Below are 18,458 nucleotides of genomic sequence, written 5' to 3'. Positions count from 1 at the left end.
GGGTGAACTCTTCTTAAATGGCTTCAAGAACTGCCTGATCTTTAGCTCCAAATCCACACCCTAAATTAAGTTCCAACAGAGATATCTTACAATCACCTCAAAGTCAGTATATCTGAACAACTCAATGTCTTGCCGTTCAATGTGTGTTTTCCCCGTAATTCCTGTCTTGCAACAGTGGCATCATTACCTGTCCCAAACACCCAAGGAGACACCTGAGTCACTTTCTCCCACTCACCACACCAAACCCTATAAATTCTATTTTAAAGCTTTTTAATTTTTATATTGTATTGACATACAGTGGATTTCCAGCAATATATTAGCTTCAGGTATACAAAATAGTCAAAGAAGGCTATGGCACCCGACTCCAGCACTCTTGCCTGGAAAATCCCATGGACGGAGGAGCCTGCTAGGCTGCAGTCCATGGGGTCGCGAAGAGTCGGACATGACTGAGCGACTTCCCTTTCGCTTTTCACTTTCATGCATTGGAGAAGGAAATGGCAACCCACTCCAGTGTTCTTGCCTGGAGAATCCCAGGGACGGGGAAGCCTGGTGGGCTGCCGTCTATGGGGTCCTTAAAGGCATGTCAATAAAATGTGTTTAAATGTGAGACTGCACAAACCCATCCATATTTTCTTACTTATTCTGCTACTGCTGCTGCTAAGTCACTTCAGTCGTCCCAAGAGTGGAATTGCTGAATCATGGTAGTTCTATTTTTAGTTTTTTGATGAACCTCCATGCTGTTCTCTACACTGACTGCACCAATGTCCATTTCCACCAACAGTGTACAAGGATTCCCTTTTCTCTACATCCTGGCCAACATTTGTTATTTATAGACTTTTTCATAGTAACCATTCTGCCAGGTAAGGAGTGGTATCTTGTTGTTTTTGACTAGCATTCTCTAATAATTAGCAATGTTGAGCATCTTTTCAGGTGCCTGTTAGACCTTTTTCCAAAGAATACATGTGGATGGCTGTCTAGGTCTTCTGCTCATTTTGTTTTGATCTATTTACTTAATTTTTTTCTATATATACTCAGTATATTTTATTGCATGCCGTGTGTGTATGCTCACTCGGTTCAGTTGTGTCTGACTCTAGGACCTCATGGACTGTAGCTCACCAGTCTCCCCTGTCCATGGGATTCTCCAGGCAAAGATACTGCAGTGGGTTGCCATCCCCTCTTCCAGGGCATCTTTCCGACCCAAAGATTGAACCCATGCCTCTTACCATCTCCTGCACTGCAGGTGGATTCTTTACCACTGAGCCACTGAGAAGCCCATTCTGCTCATTTTTTGACTGGGCCGTTTTTCTATATTGAGTTCTATGAGCTGATTATATATTTTGGATATTAACCCCTTATCTGTCATATCATTTGCAAATATTTTCTCTCATTCAGTAAGTTGTTTTTTCTTTTTGTCAATAGTTTTCCTTGCTGTGCAAAATCCTGTTTGTTTATTTTTGCTTTTATTTCTTTTACCTCAGGAGACAGATTCAAAAAATATGGCTACTAATATGTCAAGTATTTACTGATCTACTACCATTTGTTAGGCAGCACAACAACTGTGATAGAGCACTGTACAACAAACCAATCCAAATGATTTTCATTTTAACAAAATACTGAAAAAATATATATAGACTTCAAAAGTTATTTTCAGAAGAAAATCAACAGCTTAAAGTTTTTTTGGTGTATTTATTTATTTGCCTGAACCACATCTTGGTTGTAGCCTGCAGGATCTTTAGTTGAGACAAAGAAGATATCTTAGTTGTGGCAATGTGGGGTTGAACCCGGGTCCCCTGCATTGGGAGTGAGGAGTCTTAGCCACTGGACTACCAGGAAACTCCCCAAAATCAACAACTTAAATATTATAAGAACATTTTAAAAGATCATAATGGTCAGACTGATTGATGATTCAGCTTACATTTTGCCTTCAGGGGTGATCCCAAAGTACCATTTCATAGGATTAAATGGTTATCTTCCACCTGAGATTTTAAATTCACTAGCTTCCCTTAATATTATGTTATGATTCTGGAATTCATGAATTTATCATCTAAATACATAGTTGAACTATTTATGTTTTTAGGCTATTTCACTTGTAAGGGTATCAAGATACATCAACTTACAAAAATAGGACATTCTCTAATTTTTTTTCTAAAACAATCACTTTCAGTCTTTACAAACTACCTCCCTAAGTCTTTCTTCCTGTCTTTCCATAAATGTTCCTATTTTCCATCCAATAAATGTAAGTGGGATAAAATCTTTATTTAAAAGGCAAAATTTTCTGACTTGGTATTTTTTAAAATGCAGCTATATGTGATTGGCAAGAAGCACATGTAAACATTAGGATGCAGAAAAGCAAAGTCAGTAGATGAAAAAATATATATCAGTCAGCTTATACAATATCAAATAACAAAGACTAAGCCAAAAAGAATGATTCATTAAGTAGCTAAAGCAATTTTATATTTGTATGCATATAACAAAAGTCTCTAAATATACAAAGAAAAAAATGATATAGAATGTAAGAAGAAATAAGCAAACCCATCATCATAGTATCAGTTTTTAGAAGCTGATAAATCAAGAAGATAAACCAAAAAGAATACAAAATATTTGAAGAAAACAGCTTAAAATTCTAATGAACGGGGGAATATAGACTACATTGCATTAAACAAGTGGATGCACTCAGAATATTAAACTTCTCTCATATGAGAGGTTACTATGCTTGCCTTAAAAAGTTTCACAAATTATTTTCATATGAACCACAACATCATTAAGGTTAAAGGCATTTTGATCTCACACAGCTCTTCCAGAGGACAGAAAGGGCACAAGTCCCGCTTCATTTTATAAGGCTAATATAACTTTGACTCCAAAACCAGAAAAGGATGGTATAAAAAAGGAAAAGCACAGAGCAATCTTACTCAAGTCTAGACTTCAAAATATGAGAATATAAAGAAATACTATGTTTAAAAAAAAAGAACAGGAAATTAACATGTAATACAGTTTTATTAACTAAAGTACAGATTTTGTTTAAACTTCACGTTTTATGCTAGTGTCCACTATTTGTTTTCACACCTTATTTAAGATTTTGCATTGTATTTAGCTGCATTGAGCAGCTTCAGCTACATGCAATGAATCCTGATAAATTTTCTTTTCATTTTTATTGTTACAAATATTTTCCTTTCTACAACTTCTTAGATATACCCATCACTTAAAAGTGGACATTTAATCTCCAAATACATGGGATTTTTAAAGTATCTTCAATATTAATTTCTCATTTTGATGTTAATTTCTCATTTAAGTGCTTTCTTCTCTGCAATCACTTTCTGTGTTTTTTCAGTCTTTTAACTTTATTGATAGTTTCAATGGTTAAGTCAAAGACCTCTCTTGATAAATGTCACATTGCATTTGAAAATATGTGGGTTATTTTCAGGTATCTTTTGATACTTATTTCTAACCTAAGTCCACAGTGATAAAAGAACACACTGTATGATTTTAATAGACTATGAAATATTTGTACATTGTTTTATGACCCTGGATATGCTTCAGTGTCTCCTGGTGTATAGTCTATGGGAACTTGAACAGAATTTGTATCCTGCTGTTGTATGAAATTATATAAATCTTAATTATGTTGAATTGTTTCTAGTGCTTTTCAGGTCTACTATATCCTTCTACTTTTCTGTCTATTCATTCTATTATTTTTGAGAGTTTGATATTGAAACTCCAACTAAAAATATTAAATTTATCTACTTAAAATTAATTGTAATATACAGTGAAGTAGTCAAAGTCACTCAGTTGTGTCCGATTCTGCGACCCCATGGACTATATACAGTCCATGGAATTCTCTAGGCCAGAATACTGGAGTGGGTAGTCTTTTCCTTCTCCAGGTGATCTTCCCCACCCAGGGATCAAACCCAGGTCTCCTGCATTGCAGGCGGATTCTTTACCAGCTGAGCCACAGGGAAGCCCAAGAATACTGGGGTGGGTAGCCTATCCCTTCTCCAGGGGATCTTCCCAGCCCAGGAATCGAACCAGGGGCTTCTGCAATGCAGGCAGATTCTTTACCAACTGAGCTATCAGGGAAGCAAAAATCTTAATTTATCTATTTAAAAATAATTGTAATGTATAGTGGAACTATAAAGAAAATAAAAAATGTATAATCTGGCATGGATAACTAGGACTTCTTCTAGAACTTCAAGGTTGATTTAAAATTATAAAACTGATTAATGTAAGCTGCAGTCCATTGGGTCACAAAGAGTTGAACACAACTTAGCTACTGAACAACAACAAAGGCACCACATTAAGTTAAACAAAAAGGAGTTAGATCCCAAGAGATGCAGAAAAATCAACATCAATTTGTGATGGTTTTTTAAATTAGGAAACTTAGAGAACATTTACAAAATAAAACTTCAAAGAAGCATCATAATTAACTGTGAAATATTGACACCCTTCATTTTAAGAGCTGGGAATAAAACAAGAATGCTTATTATCTCTGGAGATCTTAGCCAGCAAAGTAATGCAGGAAAAAATGCCCCAGGGTGAAGGGAAGGTAGAGGCAGACTAGGGATGAGTCAGGCATATTTTTGGGGAGCCGTTCTAAAATGGCACTACAATATTATCAAGGTGCTAAAACATAATTGAGAATGTATCCAGAAGGAAAATCAATTATGTATTTATCAGAACTCTTCTCAGTGAAGTAACAGTAAGTAGGTTGGAGGACTACTTAAACCACTTGGGAGTAAGGAGGAGAACTCCAGGGCACTTGCATGAGAAACACAGATGGTCACTAAACCACCTTTTAATGAGAGAAACCACAAGGATCACAGACCCTGAGGGAGGTGTGAAGGGGTTGATCCTGAACAATCAGCGACAGACTGAGCTAATATCAGTAACAATCTAATTCTCTACTGTACCCTAAAGCCATGCTTGGTACCTTTCTCTGAATAAATGTTTAAAGATAATTAAATAATACCAGTTGCAAACCATTAACCTGCCTGGGGCACTCGGGTTTTGGCATGCTTTCTGTGAGCAGAAGAGTGATGAGAAAGTAGGACATAAAGACTGTTTGGCAAGATGAGGCTAGTGAGGTACAACGGCTGTCAAGACGAGATGCATCAAGAAAAGGACTTGCTTTAGGAACACCAGTCTAAGAGCCCCATGAAAGATGAGCTGGAACGGAAAGAAAAGAGGACTGTTCCAGCTGGGCTGTTGGGGGACACAAGTGAATGTGGACAAAAGAGAAAAAGTGCTGGAACAAACAATATTCTAGCCTTTCAACGGTCTTTGCATTTATTTTATTCACAACTTTTTGGATTTATAACACTTTATTACAGCCTATTCCTTATCTTTTCTTTTCCAGGCTAAACAATACTATTTTCATACAGAATTTAAAAGTGCAAAGATTTGGCATAGAGAATACGAAGTCAATGTTTTGCAAAAGAGTAGGAAAAAACCTCTTGTTTTCTTTCCTATAAGGGGATACTGTCTTCTGTTTTGCTTTCCCCCGCAAAAGGACCTTGCTCCAAATTTAGTTGTTTTTTTTTTTTAGTTGTTTTTGTAGTAAATTTTTACATTGTGAGATATCATCAATGTATTATGAAAAATTCAACATCAAAGAAAGTTTTTGATTATTTTTACTCTACATATATATGTGACCTTCCACACAGGCTCATCTACTTACATGACGTTAGCAAATAAAGTACTTGCCTCTTGATTGGCTGAGTGCAGTTTGTTTTCCAATTCTTCCTTCAGGTTTTCTAGCTCCTGTTGAAGCTGATTTTTATCCTCTTCCAGGTTTAGTTTTTCCTTTTTATATTGTTCCTCCAATTCCTTACAAAAAGAAATTTAAAAAAATTAACAAAACTGCAAATATCGTACACCTCAAACACTCCAAGAAAAAGATTATTCTGTTTTAAATTGATGCTGTGCTCTTCAAATTAGCGTTATACTTAAATATTAATATCAGAGTTAACAATGAATCTAATTAATCCTAGGGGCTTTGAGTCTATCATTCTAAATCACTTATGATGTAGCAATTAAGTCATTTTTTAAAAATGGTAAAAATATCTGCCTAATCTAGATTAAGCTGAAGTCCAAAAAAACAGAAATGTGTGCCAAAAATGATAAATCTTGTGAGATTAGAAAAATTCTAACTCTTGAGTTCATGATATACTCTTGAGTTCTTTTATACTGACATAAAAATACAAAAAGTATTAATACTTCTGGAACTCAGTGCTCTAGCACTGGAATTTAGTCAAGGATTAACAAGTAAAAAATTAAAGTATCTAAAGAGCAATACTACTAACATTGATACTGAAGAAGACCAACTCTTTGGCAGGCATGCTACTCACTACTTGGCATATAAAAGGAATAAGACACAGTGCCTGCCCTGAATAAGCTCATTAAAGAATATATGATTAAAATGAGTTGCAATGGGGGTTGAATGGGGAACTAATAAGTTGTGGCTTGGTGTGAAACTTGGACAGAGAGAGTTTCCTAAGCAGAGTTTGAAGGAGTGGACCAGTAAGAAAAGGTAGTGAAGAGGGAGCTACAACAGACTAGGCAGAAGAAAATGCACGTGCAACAACCATGGAGGAGCAAAGAGCGAGAACAAAGCGTATTACAAGTGCGTCTACAGTGTAAGGGGAGAAGACTAATATTAATAAGCAGTGTCCTGTGCTGGCAGTCCCCAGGACAAACCCCAGGTTGACGGTTTAAGGGGATGCCTCTCAGGACTCAGCATGTAGCTGTACTCACAGCTATGATGTATTATAGCAAAAGGATACAAGGACAATCAGCAAAGAGAAAAGGTACCGCAGGCAAAGTCTGCAGAAAACCAGACTCAAGCTTCTGAGTCCTCTCACACAGAACTCTCCAGCAAGGTGGGACAACGCATGTGAAATGCTGTCTACCAGGAAAGCTCATGAGGGACCCAGGGCTGGGTTTCTTAGTGGGCGCCAGCCACACAGGTACCCCCTTGATTAGTATGTTCCACAATTTCAGACTCCAAGAATGAGAGCATGTGTTCCACATAAACCATATTGTCTAGTTAAACAGTTTAGGCACAGCGAGCCGCTCTTATCAGGAAATGGCGAGAATTCTCATGAAAATCAACTTCCAGACACCAGGCAATGGCCAATTTTGTACCACGTTTTCTAAGAATGACACTTTCAAGGCTACTGCGTCATCTCTTTTCTGCGTGGATTTTTCTGTATATTCATACCCTTTCTGGTAACTAAGTCATGAGGGATGGTGAAGTCACTTTTAGCTAAGTGTTCTTTAAAAGATAAAAGGATGCTGGAGAAAGATTATTTGGAAGGAGGATGGTTTTAGCTTAGGCTCAGACATAAACTAGCTGTGCAAGAACTAGAAAGCTTTTAGGAAACTGTCAAGTGCTATTATATAAAACATGTAACAACTATCATTAATACATGCCGACATGAGGTGGTGGCTAAGTGCCTTAGGGTCTGATATCTGAGACCTGAATTCAGGCCCGACTGACTCCTCCTAGCTGCATGTGCTTAAGCAAGTATTAACCCCTCTGGGTCTCCACCCCTCTTCAGGAAGATGGGTACAGAAATCAAACCAATAGCAGCACTGCAGGAACTAAATGAAAAAACAAGTGTAAAATACCACTGCAGTGTCAGGTAAACACGGTAAGAAATGCTAACACTTATTTATCACTATATGCTCAGATGCGTCTCGGTTCCTAACACTTTATCGCACTTAATCCTCAGGGATATTACAAGATGGATCTTATTAGGTTGGTACAAAAGTAACTGTGGTTTTGGACTGTGAATTTTAAATCGTTATAACTAGGCTCAAACCTATCTTTATTAATCAAAATAGAAACTATTATAATCAACACACTTTTTCCAATAAAAAACAATTTTGTTTATTCCTGTAGCATAAAAATCCATGTTTCAGAATTCAACGAACTCTTGGAAAGTATTTTCTGCCTCCTGCTGGTTATGGGAGCATTCTCCCTATAAAAAGTTGTTGAGATGCTTGAAGAAGTGGTAGTCAGTTGGTGAGAGGTCAGGGGAATATAGCAGATAAGACGAAACTTCATAGCCCAACTCATTCAACTTTTGAAATATTGGTTGTATGATGTGAGGTTGGGCGTTGTTGTGCATAAGAACTGGGCCCTTTCTGTTGACAATGCCAGCTGTAGGCGTTGTGGTGCATCTCATTGATTTGCTGAGCGTACTCCTCAGACGTAAGGGCTTGCCGGGATTCAGAAAGCTATAGTGGGTCCGATGGGCAGCAGGCCACCAAACGGTGACCATGACCTTTTCTGGTGCAAGTTTGGCTTTAGGAAGTGCTTTGGAACTTCTTCTCTGTTCAACCACTGAGCTGGTCGATGCTAGTTGTCATATAAAATCCACTTTTCATAACACATCACAATCTAATTAAGAAATGGTTCACTGTTGTTGCATAGAATAAGAGAAAACAACACTTCAAAGCAATGATTTCTTTTGGTTTTTGGTCATCTCATGAGGCACCCACTTATCGAGATTTTTCACCTTTCCAATTTGCTTCAAATGCCAAATGATCACAGAATGGTCAACTTTGATTTCTTCGGCAACTTCTTGTTGTAAGAAGATCAGCTTCATTAATCCTCTCAGTCGGTCCCTGTCAACTTCTGATGGCCTGCCACTGCACTCCTCATCTTCTTTGCAAAACTTCTCAAACCACCACTGCACTGTACATTCATTAGAAGTTTCTGGGCCAAATGCGTTGCTGATGTTGCGAGTTGTCTCCACTGCTTTACGACCCATTTTGAACTCAAATAAGAAAATTGCTTGAATTTGCTGTCTAATATCATTTCTATAGTCTAAAATAAATATAAACAGCAAGTAATAAATCATTAACAAAAAACAAAGCAAGAAATGCACATTACAATAATGTACAACATAACCACATTTATTTAAGAATGTATTCCAATATCAAAGTTCAACAACGTAAAACCACAATTACTTTTGCACCAACCTAATACCTTCATCTTCAAGTGAGCGGCCTCAGGTATAGCCTTTGGGACCTAAGAAAAAGCAGCTAGTAAGCAAAGGGCTCAGTGTTAAGGCCCCATCTGTCAGGTACCTTGCTTTTTCTACTATATAATTACTGTCTGTCGTGTATTACAATTAGCAAGCTTATTACTTAATTAAGGGCAATAATAAAACAAAAAACAGATCATTTTCCCAGGGAAGGAAACTGTCTCCAGGAGAATAAGCGCTCCAACTAATGAGGCTTCCTGAGGAGAAACCGATGTTGTTGTCTGATGAAGAGACAGCTCAAGATCAAGGGAGTGTTTCCATGATGGCTATACAAAGTAGAAATGCCTCATATCAATTTAATAAACTACAGCCCCTGTAGAAACTTTTATGTATGTTACTCTGTGAACTGAGATTTTCAGAGTGATTAGGAGATAGCAACTAGGTCATTATCTAGGTCATTATAGAAAATCCACCAATTTATAATACAATGCGAAGCTGAAGTTTTACTCACCATCTGCAGTTTTTTCTTATCCCTAATCGCATTACTGTGGACAGCCTCAATTGCCATGTGGTGCTTCCAAGCTAATTCTTCCAAAGTCTTAGAATGGGCCTCATTCAGCTGAGCCACCTCCCCTTCCAGTCTACTTTGCAGGTTTTTTAGCTCCATCTCATAATATTCTTGCTGAGTTTTCTTTGCCTCATTTACTTTCTAAAATTGAACAGAAATAAAAGGTCAATCTGCTTTTTTCATTACTGCTATTTAGTATCTTAAATATTCAGTAAGTAGATAAGCTTGGATGAACTGAATGCCACAGGATTAGACCATGGTACCTGAGAATACATCACTGGGTGTTCTACAAGGTGGCACAGCCAAAATGAGTGATTTTAAAGACAATGATAAAACACACTATTATTAGGTTAAAACCAAGTGTGAGTCAGCACTTCTACAGGCTTAAGAGAAAAAAGCTTCCTCCATGTCGAAGTGGTACACAAAACAGCTTACCAACACCGACTCAAGTTATATTAGTTGATACAACTGTGTCAACAGCCAAAGAAAGAAAGAAAGAAAGTTAAGTCAGTCGTGTCTGACTCTGTGACCCCGTGGACTGTAGCCCACCAGGCTCCTCCGTCCATGGGATTCTTCAGGCAAGAATACTGGAGTGGGTTGCCATTTCCTTCTCCAGAGATCTTCCCGACCCAGGGATCGAACCCAGGTCTCCTTCACTGCAAGCAGACGCTTTAACCTCCGAGCCACCAGGGAAGCCCATCAACAGCCAAGTATAGCCCTTTTAAGCATTAGCAGTCCAATGATGAAAAAAGTCAAAAGACTGTGGCAATCAAATTTTTTAAGTTCTATGGAAGGAGCATACATCACGTGTTGTGAGAGTATACAGGAAAGGAGCTTAACCTGGACGGGGTGGGAGACGATATGGAGGTGGTGTGAGAGACACAGAGAGGGAAAGAGGTCAGCAAAGGCATTCCAGAAGGGAACACAGCTGAGCTGATGATGATGACACATTCTCTCATTTAATTCTTACAAGCCCATCAGGAAACAAGAGGTGAGAAAATGTCAAATCTAGATCTGATGTCTAAAGCCTGTATTTGTAATCATGTCCAGCATTCTGAAAGCTGAGAAGCAGCTCACCAGGTGGTGAAGTCAGGGAGCTAGATGGCTATGCAGCTGAGCAGTGTGGCGAGAACACAGGATTCAAGGCTGGGAGTGGAGAGGGAGGGAGGCTCAGAAGCAGGCAGGGTCAAATGATGACCAGACGTCTTTTATGCTAAGGACTCTAGACTCTGTTCTGATGGGAATGAGAAATCACTGTGATTTAAGTGACTGATATTTAAAAAAATGTTTTCTTAATTTTTATTCATTGATTTTTAATGTTTGTTGTTTAAGCCACCCAGGCTATGGCATTTTGTGACAGCAGCCCCAGCAAACTAAGACAACTTGTGAAGGGGAAGGAGCAGAAAGGAAACAAGGACAGGAAGAACTCTGGGGAGTACCCGAATCAGGGAGCAGGAGGAGAACGAGGAGCCAGTGAGGGAGACGTGAGTGACCGGGGGGAGGAGGAGAGCCAGGAGGGGTCAGCATCGCAGAGACAAGCGCTGGGCCAAGAATGGTGAGTGCTGCCGAGAAAATGGGTACGGCTTCTGGGTGTGGTGGTGGTGTTCCCACTGATGCCTTAGGATCCAGTTCAATAGAGCAGAGGTGGGGTTGGGGGGATCCAGACAAAAAGCAGGAAATGGATGTATTAGGTGAAGGCTATTCTTTCAACAAATTATGGGATGTTATAGAACAGGAAGGTGAGAAAGTAAAACTTGAAGACAATGAGGTTGAAAGATGTTTGAATTCTCGCTAGGGGCTGCTGCAGAACCCCTCCTTGCTGCTCTGTAAGACTCTTGGAAGACAGACACACCTCCTCTGGGTCACTGATGCCTCCAGGGTGGGCAGAGCCATCCTGCTGTCTGGCCTCTATGGCAGCTGCCATCTACCTGCCTCCTGGCCCAATCTGCGGGTCTCTGGAACTACCCAGGAGGAATACAAGGTCCTCATGTCACAGAAAGCAACATAACATAGAGGTGGAGACATGGGTTTTGGAGTCTCACAGCCCTGGGTTGAGGTTCCAGCTCTGCCACTTAGTCATGTGACCGTGGGAAACCATGAGTGCATAATGTCTGTAAGCCTCGGTTTTTCCATCTGTGAAGTGGGAGTGATAAGGTAGAAGCTATGTTACAGGGTTGCTAAAGATGAGATAATATGCCCCCAAATATTTAGTGAATATTCCCAGCCCACTGTAAATATTTTATAGTTGTTAGCAATTATTTTACATCATAAGAGATTATAATTATTCCCAAGGCCCAATAAAGGGGGAAAGCCCTAGGAAGATTCTTGAATGTAAGGCACTGGACGTTCTTTCCTGTCAAAGCCAGAAGGTATAGACAGAGGAAACAGAAATTCCCAGCCTCCTCCTTTCCGGCCTGGGCCAGCCTGGGCCTGATCCCTTCCCTTCCAGCCTCCCCTACAAGGATGGTGGTATGAGGGGCTCAGGGCTCAGGACTGGATCCCTCTTCAGCTCTCCCTGACTTGGGGTGCCCAGAAACCAGAGCCCCTACTTGAATACTTGGATGCAACATTTTAAGGGTCTTTTTAGCACCATCACCCCCAGGGTCTTTTCATTTCGCAGCTCAGACATGAAGTGCCCCTCATCAGAGATCATAGTGTCTCCCTATAGGACTGTACCAGTCAGGGTACAACCAGAGAAGTGGGGAGGGAGGAAGAAGGGGCCGATCTGGCCTAGATGGATGGTTTGGGGAGCTACCACTGAACAAGTTACTGGAATGGATGAGCTTGTGGAATGAGTTGAGAATGCGAGAGGAACACAGACGGAGGAGGGAAGCTCCCAGACAAGTCTGCAGGGCCAGGGAGACAGGAGGAAAGTGTGAGAGAACCAAAGAGACGCTTGTGAATCAGACACAAGTCAGTACCACAGGAAGACAAGATCCCCCAAGTCCAGCAACCAGAACGTCACTGGAGGCTGAGGCCGAGTCTGTGGACTAGTAACAAGAGGAGCCAGTCCGGACCGGGTGAGGAGCGAGCGGGAAGTGAGCAAGGGCACAGACACTTTTCAGTACACCTGGTGGTTGAAAGGAGGAGAAAAAGTGTTTCAAGCTCCCACCTGGTATTGCAGATACGTGAAAAACTGGAACAAATACTCAAGCAACTACTCTACATATGATTTGTTTAATTTAGAAATTCAGTATGTTGGCATATGTATTTTCAGGGCATGGTTCTTGTCATCCTGTTCAGTTTTACAGACATTTCCTAGGTGTATACACAATATGTTTCATGAATAGAAAAGTAAGTGTGATTAACTGTAATGTGCCTTTCATTTAGGGGCTTCCCAGGTCGTGTGGTGGTAAAAGTACCCACCTGCCAATGCAGGAGACATAAGAGACATGGGTTTGATCCCTGGGTCGGGAAGATCCCCTGGAGGAGGGCAAGGCAGCCCACTCCAGTATTCCTGCCTGCAGAATCCCATGGACAGAGGAGCCTAGTGGGCCACAGTCCACAGGGTAGCAAAGAATCAGACACGACTGAAGTGACTTAGCATGCACGGATTCAGTTTCTAGCCTGAAACAGGGTGAAATGTCTTAAGTTTTTTACATTACAAATTGTTATCAAAAATATTTTGAACATATACCCAATATGGGATAATCCACCTTTATACCTTTTCTCAAAATAAAAATGAAAAATTACTATAGTTAAGAAATAGACTGTTACTATGAAACAGAAGTAAACACTCTAAATCAAATTTGAAAAAGAATAAAACTGGACTTTTCTTCTTTTCCTTTCATGGGTGGTGCAAAGGAGAGGGGGTTCCTCCAAGACTCTACCTTCTCCAGTTCCAAAATCTGCTGCTTCTGCTCTTCATCCAGACTCTGAGTTTTGCTTTGCAGAAAAGCTCTTTCTTCTTCAAGCTGAGATAATCTTTCATTGGCCCTTGATTTTTCTGATTCTAGATCTTTAATTGTAACCTCCTGGGTCATTTGAGTTGCTTGAAGCATTCCAATATGACCTAACACCCCAAAAGAAAGCCCCAAATTCAAATCTGTTACCTTGTGGTACAAAATAGTTTATAGTTAATGACACAATGTACTTAATACCTAAGTAAAACAAATGGTCTGCATGTACAAATAGTTCTTTGGTTTCAACAGAAATATTGACCTTGGGAATACTTATTATCCAAGTACTCATTACAATATGTATTACATCACTGATGCTGCTCCCTGCACCCAGGACCATTCCAATCATTTCTGAAGATTTCAAGCTGTTTTAAGTTGAAGTAGAAACAACTCCTCAGGGTACATATAAAAGTCTTGGGAGTAAAACAAAGTAAGAGAAGAGGCACTGAGTAGCACTGTGGCACTAAAATGAGTAACTTATTCTTTTCCAATCTTTTTTTTCCAAATTCTAACATAAAAAGGAAGAAATTTGCATGCAGCAAATAAAGATGGCAGGCAGCAGTCTGGTTGAAACTAAATTTGTTTTAGACTACAGACCTGATAAAGAACTAAGGCATAGTAAGAGACAGATAAGAAGAGCAAGGTTATGAAAAACTGAAATTAATGACAACAGCAAAAAAAAAAAAAGTGGTGGGGCAGGGGGAGGATCTAAGCAGAGCTACAGAGGTGAAAAGTGAACACGAGAAAAATTCTCAAGGAAGTGTTAGAACAGAGGCTCTCAAAGTGCCCTGCACCAACAACACAGGCAGTATCTGGGACCACCCGTCAGAAACGAAGCCCACCCCAGACCTACGCATCAGAAACTCTGGGGCTGGGGCCCAGCACCTGCGGTTGTACAAGCTGTCCAGGTGATTCTCATACACATAAAAGTTCAAAAGTTGCTACTTCAGAGGCAGGGTAATTTGGGATTCACTGATGAGCCAATCAGATGACATCCTCATGGAACTTGTTCAGAGGCCTCCCTGGGCTTACCAAAATGTCACTTCAGACTGAGATGGGTCACCCTCCTCCTCTGGGCACGTGAGTCACATCAGGTGGGGCAGCCCAGCTTCAGTGTATGCAATGATCCTTATTAATAAACCAAATGAAACGAGGCTGCTATAACGAAATACAGTTTACTAATTTAAGCACTTTAAAATATTTATGTTTTAAAAGGACATGTTTTTAAAGGACTAAGAAGCCTCTTGGAGTGTTTTTCTTTTAGTGAATGCCTTATTGGTGCTAAAACCTATAACTCTTGGGACTTCTCTCAATGTCCAGTGGTTAAGACTTTGTCTTCCAATTCAGGGGGTAGAGGTTTGATCCCTGGTCGGGGAACTATGATCCCACATGCCTCATGGCCAAAAAACCAAAACATACAGTAGAAATTATACTATAAATTCAATAAATTCAAAAATTCAATGAAGACTTAAAAAAATAATAAAAACCTATAAATCTTAACTTTTTATAGAAATATATTCCTAAAAGTTATCATTTGCTTCTCTTATGATTAATCAATAACATAACAGAACCCTTTAACATATTTAGAACCTAAATAATTTTAAAATAAGAGAAAATAAAAAAGGCTAGTTTTGTCTTGAATTAACATTTAAGTGCTGGTCTTAGCTGAGGAATACACTAAGAACCGTGGTTGGACATACTAGCTTTGAGGACAAGATCTGAGGCTTGCTGTTGTAAACGTTCTCTGGCTGCTGCCAGCTCACTTTCCACCTCCTTGTGCCTGCTTAATAAGGCCATTTCTCCCTCCTTGGCATCATCAAGCTGTTTTTGAAGAACCTAAGAAAGATCAAATAGCCATTGTCAATATGTAAGAATGATACTAGGCTAAATAATTCATATAAACTTCCAGCAGCAACTATCTCCTATTCAAAAGTCAAACTTAACAATACCTAGAGTTTTCTATCTGTATTAGTGACACATATCTTGTGATCTTCATGTTGGCTATGCAATCCTTTCTAATATATTTAAATGCTGCACAGATATTAAAAACACACCTATGAAATTTTCTATGCCAATAAAACTAAGAGACTTTCCATAGAGACTCTTCAGCTTTTTTTTTTTTTTCAGAAATTGTTCCATACCCCTATTTAATTCAGGTTTACAAAGCAATGTTAATTTTCTGTTCAGTGTCTGGATATCAAAGAATGTACAGACCATCACTAGTGAAGGGAAAGGAAAAAACACAACTAAAGACCAGTGTTTTAAACTTCCCAAATCACTAGAAAAATATTAATATATTATTTAAATAAAATCCTCCTGTAAACAATCAACAAGGTTTTAAGCTTATCTTTTTGGGCCTTTAATATCTGAAATTGTTATAGGAAATAACAGCTACAGGGTAATAAAGACTGTGTGTGTGTTAGTCACTCAGTCGTGTCTGACTCTTTGCGACCCCATGGACTGCAGCCCACCAGGCTTCTCTGTCCATGGAATTCTCTGGGCAAGAATACTGGAGCGGATTGACACTCCCTTTTCCAGAGGAACTTCCCAACCCAGGGATCGAACCCTGGTCTCCTGTATCGCAGGCAGATTCTTAACTGTTTGAGCTATAGAGAAGTCCTAGTAAAAATAAATAAAGTCCTAATAAAGATTATCCTTCCACTGATTTTCTCACAAAAGTAGGAAAAAATGCCAAAAAAAAAAAAAGTGGTCTAATCAAAAAGAAAAAGACAAAACTGGGGGAAAAAAAAATCCACGTGTTGAATGTACTATTCTTTACTCACCTGAACATTGTTCTCCGCTGTAACCAGCGCTATTTGAAGCTTTTGGCATTTGTCACGGAGACTTCCGGCTTCATCCTGTACCATCTGTAACTCTGTCTTTAATTTTCCTATGGTTTTTCGCAAAATTGCTTCTTGTCCCTGAAATTCTTTTCTAAGATCTGCTTCCTTTTCTTTGCTAGCCTGGAGGCTTTCTGCTGTAAAAAGCTGTGACCTTTTCAAAGTATCCAGCTCATGTTCATAAAAGGACTGAGCTTTATGCAGCTTGCCTTCATAATCCTCAACGAGCTTCTTGCGCTCGAGCCTGAGCTCCTCCAGGGTCTTATTTAAGGCCTCCACCTCCATCCGGTGCAGCTCCTCTGCTTTCTCCTGCCCCTTGTTGACTGAGGCACTGTGATCCTGCTGGCACTTCAGCAGCTCTTGGATCTCCCGTCTGTGAGCGGTTCTCAAATCTTCCAACGCCAACCGTTTGTCTTTTTCAAACTGTACCTGGAGTTGTCCAAAACTCCGTAATCTTTCCTCAAATTTCCTTCTAATCTCCTCAACCTCTCTAGACATGGTTACTATGCGCTGGACATGCTGGGCTTCTGCACAAAGCTGCATGTCCTCCACTCTGTGCTTATAAGCCTCAAATTCTGTCAAAGCCTGCTGCTTCATTTTTATGTGATCTTCTAAGGATGCTTCTAAAACTTGAATCTTTCTCCTAAGGTCTAACTCCTCGGTTACTCTGCTTTTATACTGCAATATTTTCTCTCTTGTTTCTGCAAGAATTTGTTGGATTTCTTCTTCATGAGCATCCTTGAGGGCTTGAATTGCAGATTCGTGCTCATCATTTTTAGTGTTCAAAGCATATATTACCTGCATGGTTTTGAAGAAAAAGGAAGAAGAATCCAGTAAACCATATTATTTTCTAATTGTTCATTCATTCATTTGGGTCGGTATTTTTTTCTATGTACATAATATTAGCTCTGATAAATATTAAATATTGAAACTTCATGTATAGTTTTTGTACTCACAGATTTACTTGGCAAATTTACTTAGCCCAATCTTAAACTCTGTATTTGAAGACTTTTTAATCAGAATTTTAAAGCATTCAAAATTAAGGATTTATTTTTTCCTAGAAATGAACAGTAAGGATGAAAGTGACAAAGAAGGCTACCTGGTCTATGAGAATGGAGTTTTCCTGTGGCCCCATCCACCTTGGGTAACCCCACATGGCATGGCTCATAGTTTCATTAAGTTACACAAAGCTGTGATCCACCTGATCATTTTGGTTAGTTTTCTGTGACTGTGGTTTTCATTCTGTCTGCACTCTGATGGATAAGGATAGGGGCTTGTGCAAGCTTCCTGATGGGAGGGCCTGGCTCTGGGGAAAATTGGGTCTTGCTCTGGTGGGCAAGGCCAACCTCAGTAAATCTTTAACCCAATTTTCTGCTGATGGGTGGGGCTTTGTTCCCTCCCAGTAGTTTGACCTCTACCCCTATGACCTCTTCCAAAAGGATTTATACCAGCACATGGAGCCTCCCAGGGTTGCTGCTGTCAGGGTCAAGCCTGGCGGGCTGCAATCCATGGGGTCACAGAGAGTCAGACACGACTGAGTGACTAAGTACAGTGCATGAAGGGACGCTTTAGGTCTTCCCAAAGGTCTCTTTCAACTGCTTAAAGTCTGGTATATTTTAAATGTAGAAACTTCCTTTTCTAATTCCCTATGCTCTGTTTTTAAATCCGATCCTTTTCACTCCTAAGTGGTCTCACAAAATTCAATTAGCACTTTTGTGTTCACCTCTCAAATGCTGTGGTTTTATTCACTGCCTACTTTTCCTTCTGCTTCCAAGCAAGCCAAATTCCTAGAGCCAGAGTGTTCTGAGTACAGGTCTTTCTTTACATTTTCATCCTTGGGTTTTAATGATTCCACTGAGATTTCCTCACCTAATTCCAATGACAACATGTTCCCTTTATAGCAACACTCCCACTCTTTAGGTTCCTTGATGTCTTTCGTTACAGCACTGTGGTCCAACAGATACAGCCACAGCTGTTACTTAAGACTTATTAGAAATGTGCCTACTTTTTTATGAAGTAAAAAGACATAAACATAAAAACTATACACTCCAACAATCCAGAAGCTAAATATCAGTGTCCTGGAACTTTGTTCATTTTAATGTGATCTTACTCTGGATTTAGAAATGAAACCCAACACCAAATACGTTTGCAATTATACAGGGGCTTC

General features: G+C 39.6%; 1 protein-coding gene across 6 annotated transcripts in view; it reads right to left on the bottom strand.

The window, feature by feature from the left end:
* The window catches only part of FAM184A (family with sequence similarity 184 member A), a 123,744-nt gene that overhangs the window by 54,794 nt on the left and 50,492 nt on the right, over positions 1-18,458 (bottom strand). For all 6 annotated transcript variants that reach the window (XM_015472796.3, XM_015472792.3, XM_015472795.3 and 3 more), the window contains exons 2-6: positions 16,235-17,089; positions 15,152-15,287; positions 13,383-13,564; positions 9,496-9,693; positions 5,695-5,817 (exon numbers count right to left, since the gene is read on the bottom strand). In XM_015472796.3, coding sequence (XP_015328282.2) covers positions 5,695-5,817; positions 9,496-9,693; positions 13,383-13,564; positions 15,152-15,287; positions 16,235-17,089 — 1,494 coding nt within the window. The remainder of the gene's footprint in view (positions 1-5,694; positions 5,818-9,495; positions 9,694-13,382; positions 13,565-15,151; positions 15,288-16,234; positions 17,090-18,458) is intronic.

The sequence above is a fragment of the Bos taurus genome, chromosome 9, assembly GCF_002263795.3.
Source record: "Bos taurus isolate L1 Dominette 01449 registration number 42190680 breed Hereford chromosome 9, ARS-UCD2.0, whole genome shotgun sequence".
NCBI classification, from domain to species: Eukaryota; Metazoa; Chordata; class Mammalia; order Artiodactyla; family Bovidae; genus Bos; species Bos taurus.
Note: the sequence above shows the minus strand (reverse complement) of the source record. Positions and strands in the feature narration are given on the sequence as shown.